Source organism: Hyposmocoma kahamanoa, unplaced genomic scaffold, assembly GCF_003589595.1.
Source record: "Hyposmocoma kahamanoa isolate Upper Pololo Valley unplaced genomic scaffold, ASM358959v1 182, whole genome shotgun sequence".
In the NCBI taxonomy this organism is placed as follows: Eukaryota; Metazoa; Arthropoda; class Insecta; order Lepidoptera; family Cosmopterigidae; genus Hyposmocoma; species Hyposmocoma kahamanoa.
This window is the reverse complement of record NW_020653713.1, coordinates 4,780,480-4,797,711: the sequence shown is the minus strand read 5'-3', so window position 1 is coordinate 4,797,711 and position 17,232 is coordinate 4,780,480. Positions and strand designations below refer to the sequence as shown.

General features: G+C 35.2%; 1 protein-coding gene across 1 annotated transcript in view; it reads left to right on the top strand.

Moving 5' to 3' along the window:
* Positions 1-2,344, top strand: part of LOC113226134 (nephrin-like) — a 465,840-nt gene extending 463,496 nt beyond the window's left edge. The window contains exon 15 of the mRNA XM_026458662.1: positions 1,881-2,344. Coding sequence (XP_026314447.1) covers positions 1,881-2,072 — 192 coding nt within the window. The 3' untranslated portion in view covers positions 2,073-2,344. The remainder of the gene's footprint in view (positions 1-1,880) is intronic.
* The last annotated feature ends 14,888 nt before the right edge of the window (positions 2,345-17,232 follow it).

The following is a 17,232-nucleotide window of genomic DNA, read 5'->3' as shown; positions in this document are numbered from 1 at the left end:
CAATCTTGGGCTATTTGCATCCAGGTTTTTCGGTTCCTTTGTTTATATCGTCCCATCTAATCTTCTGGCGGCCGACGCATCTGGTACCGTTCGTGGATCTCCACTCCAATACTCGTCTGCTATACCGGTCATCGTTTCTGCGGGTTATGTGACATAATATGCGCAATAAGTCAACTTAGTGTGATTACGGATTTGTTTTTTACCTGTTTTATACCCAACATGGTGATAAACAAAAATTTCACCTCACTGACAGTTTTAATCTGTGCGCCGGATTGTGCGCCAGTACACTCTGCAGGTGCCCAACTCAGCCTCCCAAAAACTTGTTTCAAACGTTTCTTTATCACTTTTAATGTGGAAGTTTGTTTAAAGTTTCAATCTTCAGTTCTCAACGAATCCATTACAGAATAACTTACTTTGTCTCCGGGGACATAAAGTCCTTCTTTCTTAGCACACGAACTCCCTGGATAGCTCATTCGTTTTCCCGAGTTTATAAGGTAGTTTTACTTCTTATCTCAAGCCGCGTTGAATTTTTGTTGCTATGTATGTGTAATAATTAATATAATAATAATTATATTAATATTGAACCGAAAACACGAGGCTTGTTTCATAGTTGGTCAAATTCACTGGGATTATTATGTGCAGAGAACGCCGCAATGCAAATACAACAAATACCTAATTATTACCCAAAAATTAATGTTTACGAAAATACGATTCCATTTTACGAAGTCGTACCTACCGCTTTTCGAGCAGAGGGTTGTAGGTTCGAATATAGACTTACACCTTTGAGTTTTTCAGACTTTGTGTGAAATTTAATTTCAAATATACCATGTGCTGTACAATCAAAGAAAAGTTAAGGAAACCGGCACACATCTGCAAAACAAGTCAACGTTATGTGTGAAGTTCGCAATCCACTTTGGGCCACCGTGGAAATTACAGCCTCCAAGTCTACTCCAGCTAAGTCCTCTCATTGTGAGAGGAGGCCTGTACCCAACATTACGACAATATAAAGCTAACATTTTTTTGTAATATCAAGTGACGGGACGAATAAGTGGTGCGCCTGGTAACCTACACGCCTGTCCATTACAGTTACAGTGCCACTCAGAGCTTTAAATCGCAAAGATCTGAAGGGCACGGCCAATGCGCTCGACACCCTGAGACATAAGTTGACAAGTCCCATGTGCTTGTAATTTCACCAGCACCCTTCAAATTCTTAAAAAAAACCGGAATGCAGTAACGCTAACTCTAATGCTTGGCGGCAGAAATAGGTAAGGCAGTACTTCACTGGACCAACCTATCACATGGAGCTCTATTACTACTATAACTAATTAGTACTATTATTACGATTTTTTGCATAATCATTAGAAAATTAAAAAATATAATAATTAACTAACGAACGGAACTCGCACCGAGAAATCCGCGAGTAATCGGGCCCCGATTTTACGAACACCCACCCACAAGTCTAAAAAGTGTTTTGAATGACGAAGTGTTTTGTTCCCGACTGAAAGACCTTTTATTAGATAATTAATTCTAGAGTGTAGAGGAATTTCTTTTAAAGAAATTGTAATTATATTTTAATTTTGGACGTTTGTATTTTGAAAATAATTAATTTTTGTTTATGTTTTTGTAGTTCGTATTTTTCTTTACTTTTATTTTTATTATTTTGTTTTATATTAACAATAAAATTATTGTTTACAATATGAAATAAATAATTTTATTCTATAATATCAAACCCAGAACCAAATATCTCCCATTAATATTAAATGATAAAATAGGTATATTCGTCATCTTCTTATAAGAACCCGAGTTTTTTTTGAAAAAACAAATATACACGATTTAATATTATTTATTGGTGTGTAATAAAAATTCACTTTCATCTCCAGGCATGCAACGGCCCTGGTGCATCTTGGACTTGGAGTTCCAGGCCTCGCGACCTGGGCGTCGGTGCGGAAGCCCCCAGGGCCCTCAGCATAGGCCGCAGCGCTTCTGCCACACTTCGAGCTGCTGCCGACCTAAATGTGGACGCCATTAAAGAGAAACTACTCGACCACCGAATCCCGGAGTCCTGCGTTTAGTGGCTTAGTTTAAATGTTAGTCTAATTTTTAATTGTGTGACTGACTGTATGGTATTTTGAAATGGTAAGATAAATGCTGCTGACAGAATGCTTAGGTAAAGTGTCTTTACGAAATCGAATTAAGCTTTGACGACAAAGTGAAAGGATGTTAGGAAAGAAAATATGCTTAAAACATAATATAATAGGACCAAGAAGGGCAACTCAAAATGCCTACACTTCGCTCAGAGTGTAGGGTTGTCACATGTTTATTTCAGTTATACACAATTTTTACAACCTGTAGAGATTGTAAACACAATTTGATAATAAGATTTTGTGGGAAATAACACGAACTAGCAATATTAACGCGGATATAATATAGAAGTAGAAATGTTCAACCTAACTTTAAAAAAGTTTCATAGAAACGACATTTAACCGAGAATTCTTTTTTTACGCGTGACACCAAAGCCATCTTGCTTTTAAACAAGGAAGAATTTACACCGTCCCAACTGATTTGAACAAAATATTTGTATTATTTTACTAAAATTATGCTCTCTCCAAGTCACGTAGTGAGCGGAGTTTGTGAAGAAGATGTGCTTCACCCATTTAAAAAAGTGCATCATCATCGTTCTATCTAATATTTATTTCTGTGATCCGAATCACCCAAATCAGAATTTAGAAAGTTCGTTTTGGGAACTCCTCACCTAACGCCCATAGTGCTAGCCGCTGGGCCACCAAAAGTCGTCATGTTCATAAATATTGAGAAGAACGAAAATTCTGAATTAGAGAATCTCTTATTCAAACAACCATAAATGCAACAATAAACACGTCTACTATTTGATGTCTTTTTTTAAACACCGAGCGAATGTTTCAATTAAATAAATTGCGCGTGCGACTACACGCGCTATGCAATGAGAGTATGAGATTGTGCGAATGTATGCGTCGCGTCCGTACATGCACACATACAAGCCGCGCAGCCACGTGTGTGTGGAGTTATCATTCTTGGTCTTATTATACTACGCTTAAGATTTGTAATTGAATGTTGCACAGAGTAGAAATGAAGGCAGAAAAATATTCCTAGATAGAAAAGATGCTTGAAAGTTTCTTATGTGCACAGTCAGTTACACAGTTATTCGTTTGAAATATGACGTTTCTTTTTAGGATTTACTGAATGTTATATATACGAAAGAAAGAATCTCACTTGAGAATATTAATTACCTTTGCTATCCTTTAGAATTACAACACTACTAAATTTGAATTTCGGAGCTACCTTCGAGCCGGATCAAGTTTGTAGGCGGGCAATCAAACTCCAGTGTTAGACGTAAGAGTACCTCGTCATATAAAAAAAAAGATAAAACAGCTTAACCCATAAATGCCCGTAACTATTTTAGTCTTCGATTTGTGTTATTTTCGGATATATGAGAGTAAATGTGAATAGAAATGGATCTGAATTATCAGTTTTGTGAAAAAAGTACTGAAAAATGGTTTTTAGAGTTGGATCACTAACGACTCACTGGGCACATACCTACCCTTTAGAAGTTTAGTAGAAAATTAAAAGTAATTGATATCACAGTGAAAATAGCTTTATTGTAAAATCTAACTATTGCTAATTTTGATGGAATAGAGCAAAACATTTGTCGTTTAATTCAATGCCACATTTTTACACGATTTTGTAATTTTATTTTTGCATACAGCACAACGTCTTCTTTTTGGGTGATCAGCTGAATAAGTACGAACAGAAGAAGGAATCTGTTTTGGTATTGAAGGATTTGAAGGATCTAGCTTCACTCTCGGCATTCCATATATCGTTTGAAGTATCCTACTTATAGATCGTCTAATTCCAAAGTGTCTACAAAGGCACCGTAAGACTTAGCCAGAAGGATGGCATTATTGACGACTACATCCACCAGCCATAATAGAGTCGACATGTACTACTTTTTTCTACGAATGGCAATTAAATAGGCACCAATATTCGCATCCAAATGGTCTACTCCTCCCACGTATCTATTGTATTTATCAATAAGATCGGGCTGTGGCACTGAAATACGACGTTTTTCAGCAGCTGAATACCGAGACACAAAGCGTAGTGGTTCAACGCCATATATGTATATTGGACAGCATACTTACAACTGTTATCAACGGACAGCTATAATATTTGACTGTTCATCTGCACAGAAGTCGTAAAATCCTCTTTCTTTTTTCTTCATAACTTTTTCACCCATCAGCGGGCATTTTTCTGTTATGATATTTGTAACAGTTCCAGCAACATTTATTCCTTTTTCTGAAAATTTTCTAATAGCTGGTGGCTGCGTCCATTGACAGCTCTAGGAATAAATGCCCTTATTTCCCGTTTACGACTGATTTTAACATGTTTCCTTTTCAATGTAACTTTTCTTCTTTTAGAGGATCTTGAAGTACTTGGCCGAGAGATCTCATCTTCACTCTTTTCCTCTTTACTTTCCTGAAAATATTGCCCTTTATTGATGACTAACTCTACGGGTGACTATAGTTGAGCTCGATTCAGCTGATCTGGATCATTACAGTCTTCGGCTCCTGAGTCACAATCGGAATTTTGGCCATCATTTGGTGGGTCAACATAAATACCAAGATGACCTATTTATTTATTATATTACATATTGCTTACAAATTAATATTCAAAATTGAAAATTTTACAATTCATTGAATTTGATATATTGCATAAAATAAATTGAATTAAACATTAGATAAAAATAACAAATCATGGTATTGGACATATCGCGAGTACATTATTAACAATCAAATTTTAAAACATTTACATAGTATTAATTATTTGGGATACACAATACTTATATGATGCTACTGTTTATCAATGACTCGAGATATCGTCTCGCGGAAACCGTAAAATGGGCTTCCGCGCATGCAAAGAGGTCCAAAGAGGAGTCAAAGATAAGCATCCGATTGAAGTACTTAAGCGCGCGGGGCAAAGGAGCCAGATCATTTGCCCTAGAACGTGTAGAAGATACAGCAAGTAGCTGAGGCCGCACCAGGCTGGTCCTAGGCATCCAAATGCCTATCATGGATAGTATGAATAGATTGTACAAGATACCACGCACCAAGCGAAATATGTTATCCTATGTTATCCTAGTCAGCAAATATGTTTATATCCTCCAGAATCTTGAAGGTAGTAAGCGCTCGTCTACTCCTGCAACAAAATATATAGGTCAGACATTAGATCAAAGGGTCGTTAAGTTATTTAGAAAATGAAGTAAAAAAATTGTGATTTTTAGGATTCAAACAATTTAAATACATAATACAATTATGAATCAATGTAAATCTGCCAAAATATTAGACATTAGCATAAAAAAATAATAAATACTTACATTTCTAATTGTGGAACCGGCAGTCACAATCGGAATTTGGCAACTTATGATTTGAAGTCATCAAAATAACTTACCGTAGAAAAATAACACACACGGCGGTAGATAAAAACTAAGGTATGTTTATAAAGTGTCATCTACGTGATATCAAATATCGCTAACTACCTAATATTTTTCTACAAGCAACAATTTGGTGATCCGAGAATAAGTGGGTCATTAACGACCCTTTGGGCATATATGGGTTAACACTAATGGTGTGGACACATTGATAGCGCGAGGTAGAATACTACTAATGCCATCTAGCGGCATTCGTACCACACTAACTGTATGCAATCCATACACCTTTCTAATTACCTTGTACAGGTACAGACTTTGGAACTTCTCAATAAACGCGAATCTGGTTTTGATATCCAGCTCGAAGGACGGTTCCAGAAAACTATAGAAATTCCAGAATATATTGTAAACTTTTGTTGCCTAACATTTATGCACGTCTAACAACTTCTTATTCTAAGAAAATTATAAGTGTATGTAAGAGGAAACGTCATAAAGCAAGCATTGTTTCACTGTACATTCAGTCTACAGTATGTAAATGAATAGCTAGAGTTTCCTCTCTGTTGTCTCTGACGATTTATACTCTAAACAATACTTTCATTATCCGGGTAGTGTCATTTGTTTATGACGACACAATCTTTGCAGTGAGGTCGTGGTAAAAGAAAAAAAATGTCTTATAGTAACCTCTGTAATATCAATCAATTTCGTTATATCGACGTTATACGAATATTAAAACCGTAACGTTGTTGTAGAAAGACCGTATGACAACTTTTCAGTAAAGAGATTTACAGATTTGATTAATGAAATTAGTCGGTAACTCTCTTAGGGTCGTATTCTAGAACTCTATTCAATGATCAAGTCAGTATTGCACTGGCAACACAAGCACTGGAAATACGACCCTAATGGCAGGGACTTGAGTATGATTTCTAGTGCTTTGAATCATACTCAAGTCCTGACTTAAGCATTGAGTAGAGTTCTAGAATACGACCTTTAAACTTGAAAAGGTGAGATAAAATTTCATATACAGGGTATTTTTTAAATATACTATATCACTAACATCATAAACATTGCTCCACTTGCACTTTTGTTCCATGACTTTTAACAAAATGTAAATAGTAATACTCTTTAGTAGCAGTAGAGCTCCTCGTGATGGAGTTCATCCAGGGAAGTACTGTACCTTATCTATTTCTGCCGCCAAGCAGTGATGTGAGCTTAAGCGTAAGGGTGCTGGTGAAATTACAGGCATATGGGACTTGTCAACTTTTGTTTCAGTGTGGCGGTGCCCCTAAGATCTTTGCGATTTAAAGCTCTGAATGGCACAGCAACTGTTATGGATAGGCGTATCACTTGGTTAATACCAAAAAAAAATTACCAAAAATAAACTTTTTTTAGATCTGTATTTGGTAGAATAAGTTCAAACGTGCAAGCGTCCTCCGCGATGACTTCCACTCCCGTTTTGCACAGAGTTATTACCATTTAGAGCGATCTGTTTAAATCTATTTATTTTTGGATGAAATTGAAATCTGACAAATTATTAAAAGTAATGGAACAAAAGTTGTTGTTTATAATGTTAGCAATATAATCTCGAGGTTGTTAGTATTGTAAGAATAGCCCTGTATATATAATTTGTTTCACGTAGGTGGTATTATTTTATGAGATTCACTCAAAAGGCTTAGTCGTAAAACCTAAAATTAATGATGAACGAAAACATCCTGACGAAATCCGTAAATCGAAGAAGGTTCATAACCCGTGTAAAGTCCTCAACCCACATTGAAGTGCGCTTCTATAATCACATCTCACACAAGACTGGCATGATGGCCCGCAGTGGCACGCAAACAGGGCCCCAACTCCGTTAAGTTTAAAACATTTCAGTTATGTATCTAAAGAGTGCCCATGACAGGAGTTTTTACGTAGGTTCTATGGACATTATGACATAATTTATAGAATGAATTCCTACCCATTCACATCACATCATTCACAGGCATATATCGCTATTTTCTGGTCCTACAGAAAATAGTGATGTATGCCTGATATTGCGCCTCGGTGTGGACAGTGAGATCTTTGAAAGGAGTTCAGGACAATCGAGCCGCCCTTGTAAGATGTCAAAAAGAAGACCCGATAGATTGGCTCATCTTTTTTATCGTTCACTCTTTCGAGCTACATTTTAGATATTTTCTTATTATTGTCCGAATTGCCTCATGTAGTCCTTTACAAGTAAACACTGACACTACCCAGTCTTGTTCTGAATCTCGATGATTATAATATTATAATATTATTTTTTAAATATTCTAGTCATCAAACCTTTATTTTAATTTAACCTTTGATTGTAAATAGTAAATGTAAGCGACTGAGTCTTTGCCACTTTTTTACATGTCTACGAAATTAGTTTTAACTATATTAAATGCGTTTAGATTGGTTTAGTGAATGAGAGAGTAATTTATTTTTACGTTGTGTTTTAACTTTCATATTTGTTTTTTTTTATAAAATATTTTTAACCTAAAAATCTAAAAAACTAATCTAACCTAAAAAACAAATCCCGCCTCGTATCGTGGCCGGCTCAAAAGTTCTCATTATACTGGGAGCATTGCCTCAATAAATGGCAGTGGATACTTGCTGAACCAACCACAGCCCAGAGCGGTGATCGCAGCCCCTGTCTCTAAGTCGGCAACCAAAACTTTACTTTACTTTCAAATTATTAGTTTAAAGAGTCAACTCCATTCGACTAGCTAACAAACTAAATTCCGTTCTCAGTCACATTACGATTATTTTGATAGTTCACTAGAATGCATAGTGAAACTACCGATTAATCTCAAATGTATTCAAGTTATAATTCAAATGTATTATTTTTACATGCAACACCTTTCGCTAAATAACAAATATTCCGGTTCAATTTATCTTATCTTAGCAAACTGCATTTTACAATATTAGTCACATGTCTCATTTACTACTCTAATCTAAACGAACCTTAGAATAAATTCATCGTTACTGTATAAAATCGAAATAAAACTATGTAAATAAAGTTTGTACTTGATTCTTAAGGATTAATTCGGCTTAGGTCTATGCAAGTTAGGCTAGTGTTTATGTTGAGACCTAGACTTAGTCTAGACTTAGGATCGGGTGCTAAGTAATAATGCTTAGTAAAATACTAACTGTTTTGTGAAGATAAGGGTATTAGTACAGAGAATTTGGTCAAATGTTTTGTGCATATATGTTAATTTAGTAATGTTGTCTATTTGTGACGGTAAGTTTTGTAGAAATTTTGACTGCGGTCGTGCATTTAAACTAAGATTATTTAGGATGTATAGAACGTTCTGTGTGCTTATGAATCTGTTGTACTGTTTTAATTTATTATTCAATGAAAATGTGTATTTCTGGAATAGAGTTTGTGCCCTTTGCACAATCATAATCTTTGACCATAGACGTCCATATCAGATAGTTCAAGAAGCATTTATTTTCACATTACGACTGCACTGCAATTGCAAAATATCACTTGCAACGTAGTAGGTGACGCTGTATTGCAACAGCACGCCAAGTGGTATTTTGCAATTGCAATGTCGTCGTAATGATGCTCGTGTTCCTTTGCACCAGCACTGCGATTGGAATTAAAATTCTATTGCCAAATTCTGTACCACCAAAAAATATCGCATAATAAATATATATGTACTATCCTAAAGCACCCAATTCTAACCTCTCAATGTGAACATCCAAATGAATGTGTGTTTACATATTGTACAGATAATTAAATGAAAAGATATGACTCAATTTACTTGAATTAATATTTAAGACAATTTTAACATATCCTCACATTATCCATATCTTGGTTTGTTACCTAAAGAGTATATAAAGTTGTAAAATAAAAATAATTACAATATTTGAAACATGCCGATTTGTCGTTATAAATGTGTACCTATTTTTTAGCACATGGACACTTTCCTTTGTGTTTCATTTGCGTCACAACGACATCAATTACCCGGTCTCAAACTAAGTAATTTCCTGAACTGAGCGCTGAAAAGAGCACCAGAGCTACGAAATTAAAATCCAGGGGCACAACCAGAACACTCACACCAACACAATCTAGAAAAATTTGTTCCTCAAAATTGGTCTTACCAGGAAATTTAACTCGTTTTTTTTTATAAAAAATAAGTGCACAATTGACCTCCCTCTCACTTGATGGAAAGAACGATGAGGTCGAGGATGCAGCATGCAAAGCTAACGTAACGTAAAATCTAGACCCCCACAGTAGTAACCGCTAGGGTAACCAAATATACCGTCAAATTAACATTGGTCTAGCACTATAAATTAAAAAAAAAAACAAACGCACGCATTTTACTTCAAATTCAATCTTCCTTACTTTTGCGAAGATAAATAAATTTTTATTTAATATTATACACTATTTATTTAACTATTTAAGTGTTTACACCTTATTTTGGTAATTGTTATTGTTTAAATATTCAAGTATATTGTCGTGAAATTTTAAATAATATTTCATGATACTACGCTTGAAAGTTAAATAAAACTTCATGATAATATTATAGAATATTTAAATAATAAAAATTGCCACCAAAATTAGATAGGACAAACTAACCTGAAAATTACCTTAAACATAATTTTAGATTCCAGTTACACAACAATAATCTATCTGTCACAACAAAACATCATATAAAAATAGAATATCTTCTCTAATGACGATATAACACAATTTTCAATAACAAATATTTATCAAATTGGCTAGCTACACATATGTCTAAGTTGGTTCTAATCTGGGTGTTCTGGGTAGTGTCCTGGGAGTAGTGTTATAAAAAAGAACTCGAGTTGTAAACCTAAGTTCGAAAATCACTCGAAGCGACTTCTACTGCACAAAGTCTCGAGTACGACAAGCAGGGTTCGATTTTACTGAACAACCACTATTTATATATACATAAACAAATACATATACATATACAAAAACCCAATATGGTAATTTAAAAAGAAAAGAAAATATTAATACTTAATTAATTATATTACAGCAATTGTACTACAGTTTAAGATACCACAACACCGCTCAGTAGATACCATACTCGAGCTCGCCACGTAAACAAACTTGAACTGAGCGGTACTCGTTACTTAAATAGACTCGAGCACTAATATCGAACTCGAGTCTATTTGGACACTCGATAGGCTCTAGGCTCGCAATACATCGAGCAGTGAGTCGCTGTCTTCAAATCTAGTCCTAAAATGTAGACTCCTGGACTCGAGTTTTTTATAACACTACCTGAGAGTTAACTCCGTTGCTCTGGTACTAACATACATAGTATAAGGAATGTCATTATTATCAAATTATTTGTGTGGTATCAAGTGACGTCAAAGGACCTTTAACAATAGTATGAGAATGAAAATGTGTGAGCACTGAATTTTGATGTGCATTTGATCGCTATTTATATATGAAAATCATTTATTTTTACAAGCAATGTTACGAGGAAACTGATACATTCGATACCTCCTATGAACACTACACCACCTTTATTTTTAGGTCATTTTCTGTTGTTTATGTAAACAGCCATATTTATTTACTAATATTATGCTCCCCGAATTTTATGAAACAAAAAATAAAATTGGAAAAAAAACAAAACAACGAATATTGGAAAAAAAATAAAGAAACGAAAAATAAAATAAAACCAGAACACATCCAAAAATTAAGTTGACGTAGTGTTCATTGGAGTTATCGAATTAATTAGAACACGGGAAAGCTGAAATTTTTGAAACAAATTAAGCTTCAACAATGACTACATTAATAATGTCTACAGCAGACATAATCCCAAGAAATGCTAGCATAGATCCAGGCATAATCTTCGCGCATAAATTTAATTTTACTCGACTTTTCCTAAGTCAGTATGCAAATGACAATCAAATTTGCATCTCTGCCTATATTTCGCTGACTACCATTATGGACTTACCTTATCTATTAAACGAAGTTTCTTATTAGCGACGATTCCGGCTAAATTCAAAGCAAACGTAAATTGATCATTAAATTCTTTCTACATTTCAAACCCTTGGTATAACAAAGTCATATGTGGACTTACATCAAAAGTGATTTTACACATGAAAGTCTTATATATAATACAAATCAATTATGTGTATGCATTGACTTACAAATAAATGGACGACGGGTCTAATACAAAAACCACGAAAAAAATGTCCCAAGTCAACCTATTTAAACGTAGTGACATGTAAAGGAATATGAAAAAGCTAAAACGTTGAATTTAAATTGTAATGTCATCGCAGTACTGTCTAATTTTGCTTGCTTCGCTATCAGTCGAACAAACGAAGACTAAAGCGTGAATGACGCTCTGTATACGATTTTAACGCCCTATAAGTTCGGACACTTTTTAGCGCGGACCTGACGTCCATATAATTGTAAGTCAATGTGTGTATGTGTCATTTTCAGGTTAGTTTTCTTTACCTGTGTCTGTGTGACGCTCGCTAATGTCTCCTAACATCAGGCGAGATTGCGGGAAAGCGTTTTTTATATACAATTGTATATAAAAAATCAAACCCACATTAAAGCCACTGTCTACTTTTAATGACTTTTTAACCGACTTGAAAAAAAGGAGGAGATTTTCAATTCGACCGATTTTGATGATTCTTTTTTTTTGTTGAAAAGAGGGTACCTCAGAAGTGGTACTATTTAAATTAGAAGAAAATATTCCACCTCTAAGGGTGGCAAACTAGAGGTGAATGACTTTTGAGGTCGATTTTTTTAGTACTTTGAACTGAGATTATATTGTATACACCTGAAAGCGACCACAGTATGTAGTAAAAATAGTGTAACGAACTACAGTACGTGCTAACTTTTTATACCTATTAATATTTGTAAGTATTTTTATTACTTTATACCATTTACCATTTACGTCGCGACGTAAATGGTACGAAAAAATGACACGTGTTAGATGTCATTTACGTCAAAAAGATACCAAAATCATACGAATCTGGCTTTATTTATTAAAACGAATTTATCAATTGAAAACAGAACATTGAAGCTGCAACAAAGTTTTGCCTCGGGGAAGCTTTTCCGTGTTTTTATCAATTCATCACTTTCCCCGTTACATTGCCTGCAAAATAAACGATTTTCGATTGTAAAAGCGTTAAAATAAAATACAAAATTCAGTGGTAACAAAATGCCCACACATTTCACCGCAACGCTTTTTCATTGTCGTATTATTGTCAAACGTATTTTGACGTCAATTGTTACCATTGATTTTTTATCCTATAAAGAATAATACAATCATAATAATCCATAAAACGACATCAATTGTTTTATCTCCAACTAGGGAATTCCCTGTACCATGAGACAGACATACCCAGACCAAAACCTATTTAGAAAAAATCAGCTCTCAAATCTTTCTTACTGGGAATTCAGACCGGGATCTAAAACTCACACCACAGAGCCGCTTAAGTCGTCAAAAATGGTTCTAGCGAGAAATTATTGCTAAAATACGCGATATGTTTTTGTTTTTGTAATTTTTTTATTTATATTTGTTATGGCGGCCTCTATGGTCGAGTGGCTTGCATACCGGTTTTCATGGTGTCGCCATCTCTGAGGTCTCGGGTTCGATCCCGGCCGGGTCAGTGTAGAAAACTAACTTTTCTATATTGTCTCGGGTCTGGGTGATTGTGGTACCGTCGTTGTTTCCGATTTCCATAACAAAAGTGATTTAGTTACTTACTTTGGGATGAAAGCAACGTATGTGACGTAGTCTAATATTTATTTATATTTATTATTTACTTACTATTTAGTTATATTCTGAAGGATCTAAAACCAATTAAGTATAGTGAATTTTGTTGTTTTTTAAATTATTTACGTTTTTAAATCATATTAGTAGATTAATCCATAATTGATCTAAAGTACAGACCTATCGATATACAAAACACTGAATATGTAGGCACGTAAAGTTCAATTTTCAGCAAAGAACTTGTACCATTAGCGTGCCATTACGTCATCTTTCGACCTTCAATTTTGCAAATTGAATGAATAAGAACATGTACAAGATATCATCATTCATTTCAGTCTATGTTCTTCTAAAAACATTAAGTACACGAATGCTTTTAAAATGTGACCTCACACGATCCTTGATTTTACCGATCACCTCCGACAAGACACGAGCCTAGTCTGTGGTAACGCAGACACGTCTGTAGCGATGCATTGTGGGGCAATGTATGGTATCATTGTGCAATTGGTTCATTATTAATATTAAATGGGTGGGACTGGCGCGTGGCTCTCGGTGATTGTCGGCTGTGCGAGGAAATCTCCAAAGTTAAGGACCTTTATTTTATTATACCTTTATTTATATACTTCCCTTTATCACCACTGGACATAGCTTACATTCCCGTGTCTCAATACTTAAGTTTTGCTTAGCAAGGTACCTGCCTTTTGAGAACCGAATAAAGTCTGTGTCAACGGGCTGATCTAGGGTCAGGACCTGACTGATAAGATCCCTGTGCGGGCTTGCTTGAGCAAGTAATAGTGCCCTTTCCGTGCAACCAAAAGGTTGGGTATGGGAGGGCATTATAACCAAGCTTTCGATGGTAATGGAAAAAAGTTATTTACATAGTTCGATTCACCATTTCATATTGTATGTTGTGATGTATAGAATTGGTTTCCATCAAATTTGTAAATTTAGATAATATAAAAAAAATCGGCGTGTTTATAAAGTCATATCTTTCAATCTGAGTCATATCACCTTATTATCATTGTCATTTAGTTGGAAACGACTGATTTGTCTAGTAGGTTTAGTGACCACCCAAGTCTCTTGAACTGTATACCTTAGTTACTGAATATTTGGTTCAATTTTCAATAACAAGTCTTTTCTATTTTTTTGTTTCTGAAATTGTCTAGAAGCATGTAAACCATCTCTTAAAAAACAGTTTTTTTTTAAAATTTGTAAATACTATTGAGCTAGTCTCTAAAATACCATATCAAACATGTTTAGGAGACTTGGTGTATTTAGGTATAAATGGTTAAGGTGATTTGTTACTATACTTAATGTAAAATTAACTCAAAGAGTTTGCCAGCTGTTGAATTATTTATTTTGGACGAGATTAAAGGTTGTCTTGGAAGTACGCTTCGTGTTTCATTCTCTTTTACCCAACATCTTAGAGCGGTTATACACGGCGACTTGTTTTTTTTATTATACTAAGTGATGACGAACAAGTCGCGGAGCTGGTGGTAAGCGACACGCCTGTCCATAAATGTTGCAGTGCCAATCAGAGCTTTAAATCACAAAGATCTGAGTCACCCTGAGACATAAGTTGACAAGTCCCATGTGCCTGTAATTTCACCATCGCTCTTCAAAATCGAAAAGCAGTGAGGCTCTCTGCTTGATAGCAGATATAGGTAAGGTGGCAGTACTTAATTGTATCCTGCTAAAATTATACAAACGCACGACTGTGAAACGCGTGATTGTATCGCGACACTTGCGATTTATAGACGGTTGCATCGATGCAAGTGCACGAATTCCATTGACGCAAACGCCCGACTGTAGCGATGTAGTCGCTTGTGTTCAGAGATGGGTAAGCGACCCAACGCTTTCTTAACGCAGAGTTTATATCGGATTAAAACCCAACATCAAGGCCCAAAATTTAAGGCAAAAACTGTTTACAACTAAATATGTTTTGTAAATCAAGTTTTGTTTAATCTGAATGATATTATTATAAAAGTGTATTGCTTTTTTATCTAAATGATTACATTTGCCTTTTTAGAATCGGTTCGCTTGAAAATCACATGGAAATAAATTGACACAAAAGATCGTTACATCGTATGAACTTTGATCGTATTTCATAAAAATCGAATTGTAATGCATCCTCAATAGTGAGAAACCACAGGATAGCAAAGTGGGTTTGTTTGTTGAATCTTTTTCGTTTAACAGGATTTTTTACATCGAAATTTGTAATAAGTTTGGAATTATACCATATACAGTATTCTCCGTTTCCGCCCACGATTTTAGGCAGAAATGGGTTAAAACAAGGTGATTTTACCCGGACGGGTTGATGTTTTATTTGTTTTATTTAACCCACTGCCCACCTCTGCTTATGTTGCATCATTACAAATGTGTATGGCGTTTGCAATGCGATTGCGATCGCCACAGATTACTTAATAGTTAGAACACAACAGATACTTTACTTTAATACAACATCAAAAATATCTACCCTGTTATAATAGCCTACTAAATCTAACTAATGAAACCAGGAGCTCACTACTGGAAAAAAGGAACCTAATTACAGGCACAGAGAGGTGAAAATAACCGCCGCCGGCCGTGTGCAGTCGTGCGGAACCGAATGCTGGTGTTGTAATGTAAATGGAAGACTTTTCTGACCGATTGCACTGTCGGCGATATACTCAGCGGTAGGCACTTATTGCGTAACCTCGAGCGTGTGAGGAAGCTGTATACGTCGCGCGTGCATATAAAGATAGATGATTAGCTACTACATGGTTACTGTGTCGCGACGGAATCGCTGCAGACCTACTGCAAACGTCGCCGTGTGTAACCGCTCTTACGAGGCTAGTATTTCATACTGCGCAACTGCGTTAGGCTTTTCGTTTTGTTAATTCATTCGTTTCATTCACTCTTTCATCATTAGGTGCTTTCATCGGTAGACGACGTAATATGGAACCTCACCAACACACAAGACACATTACAATTAAAATACGTACTGGAAAACGTGCATGACGGCTACAATACTTATATACTGTATGATTGATAAATAATTCCTAGTTTTCAAAGCCTTCTTTTAATACCAATTGCACAAATTCATAAAGAACAAAAACAGAAGCGAGCCAACGTCTAATCAAAAATACAATAAGTAAAAATATGAAGGAGTTTGCAACAACGTAGAACAAACATTCGAACCCTTTCTCTTTATTCTGTTTTGGAAGTGAATCCAGGTAGGTAGCGAATTCAATCAAAATACCAAAACCATTGCTATGAGAGTTACCGTAAGTAATTTGAACCACTTGAATTTAGCAATAAAACTGTTCACAATTTCCTTTGCTGTATCCGGTACTTCACAGTGTAGGAACGCATATTGGGATATCTATTTATATATCCTCTCCTCTTCTCGTCTCTTATAAAATTCTTGAAATTCTATCGACTAATATTGTAGAGATACAAGAATTGGGGAGGATGTAGGTTATATTTTTCGGTATCTAATAGAGCAATAAACATGTTTGACATAACTCCACTTATGCCATTCTTCCATGAGGGGTGCGATATTGCTAGACGTCGCCAGCTACTTTGTCCAAGTAAATTTTTTACACGTATTATATATTTTAATACTTACTTACCCCTAGTTAGGGGTTGTGTTAAAGAACCCTGAAACACGTGTTTATTTATTTTATGTTTAAAGTACACAAACCAAGTTTGGAGCAAATCACATCACGCGTTAAAGTTCCCGTACATATTCTAATACCCCATTTCACTGCTATAAGGGGTATTTTTGTTTTTGTCCTTCGAACAGCTTTTACCATGCACACTTAAATTCCTATGACTATTAGACGTAAACACACTTGTCTGTCCTTCAGTTATAGTTTCCACTAGTTTTACACAGAGGGTCCTAGTACAGACTCTCACTAAGGCACTTGTGACAGAAATAAAGCAATTTGTATTTGTATTATTGAATAAATGCCACGCCAATCTTTTACTATTTTCATCAATAAGTTCAATGAATACGATTTTTCATGCACTAATTTTTATCCTTTTCACTATTTTAAGAGTTCAGTTTCAAAAAATCCGTTCTTAGTAGGC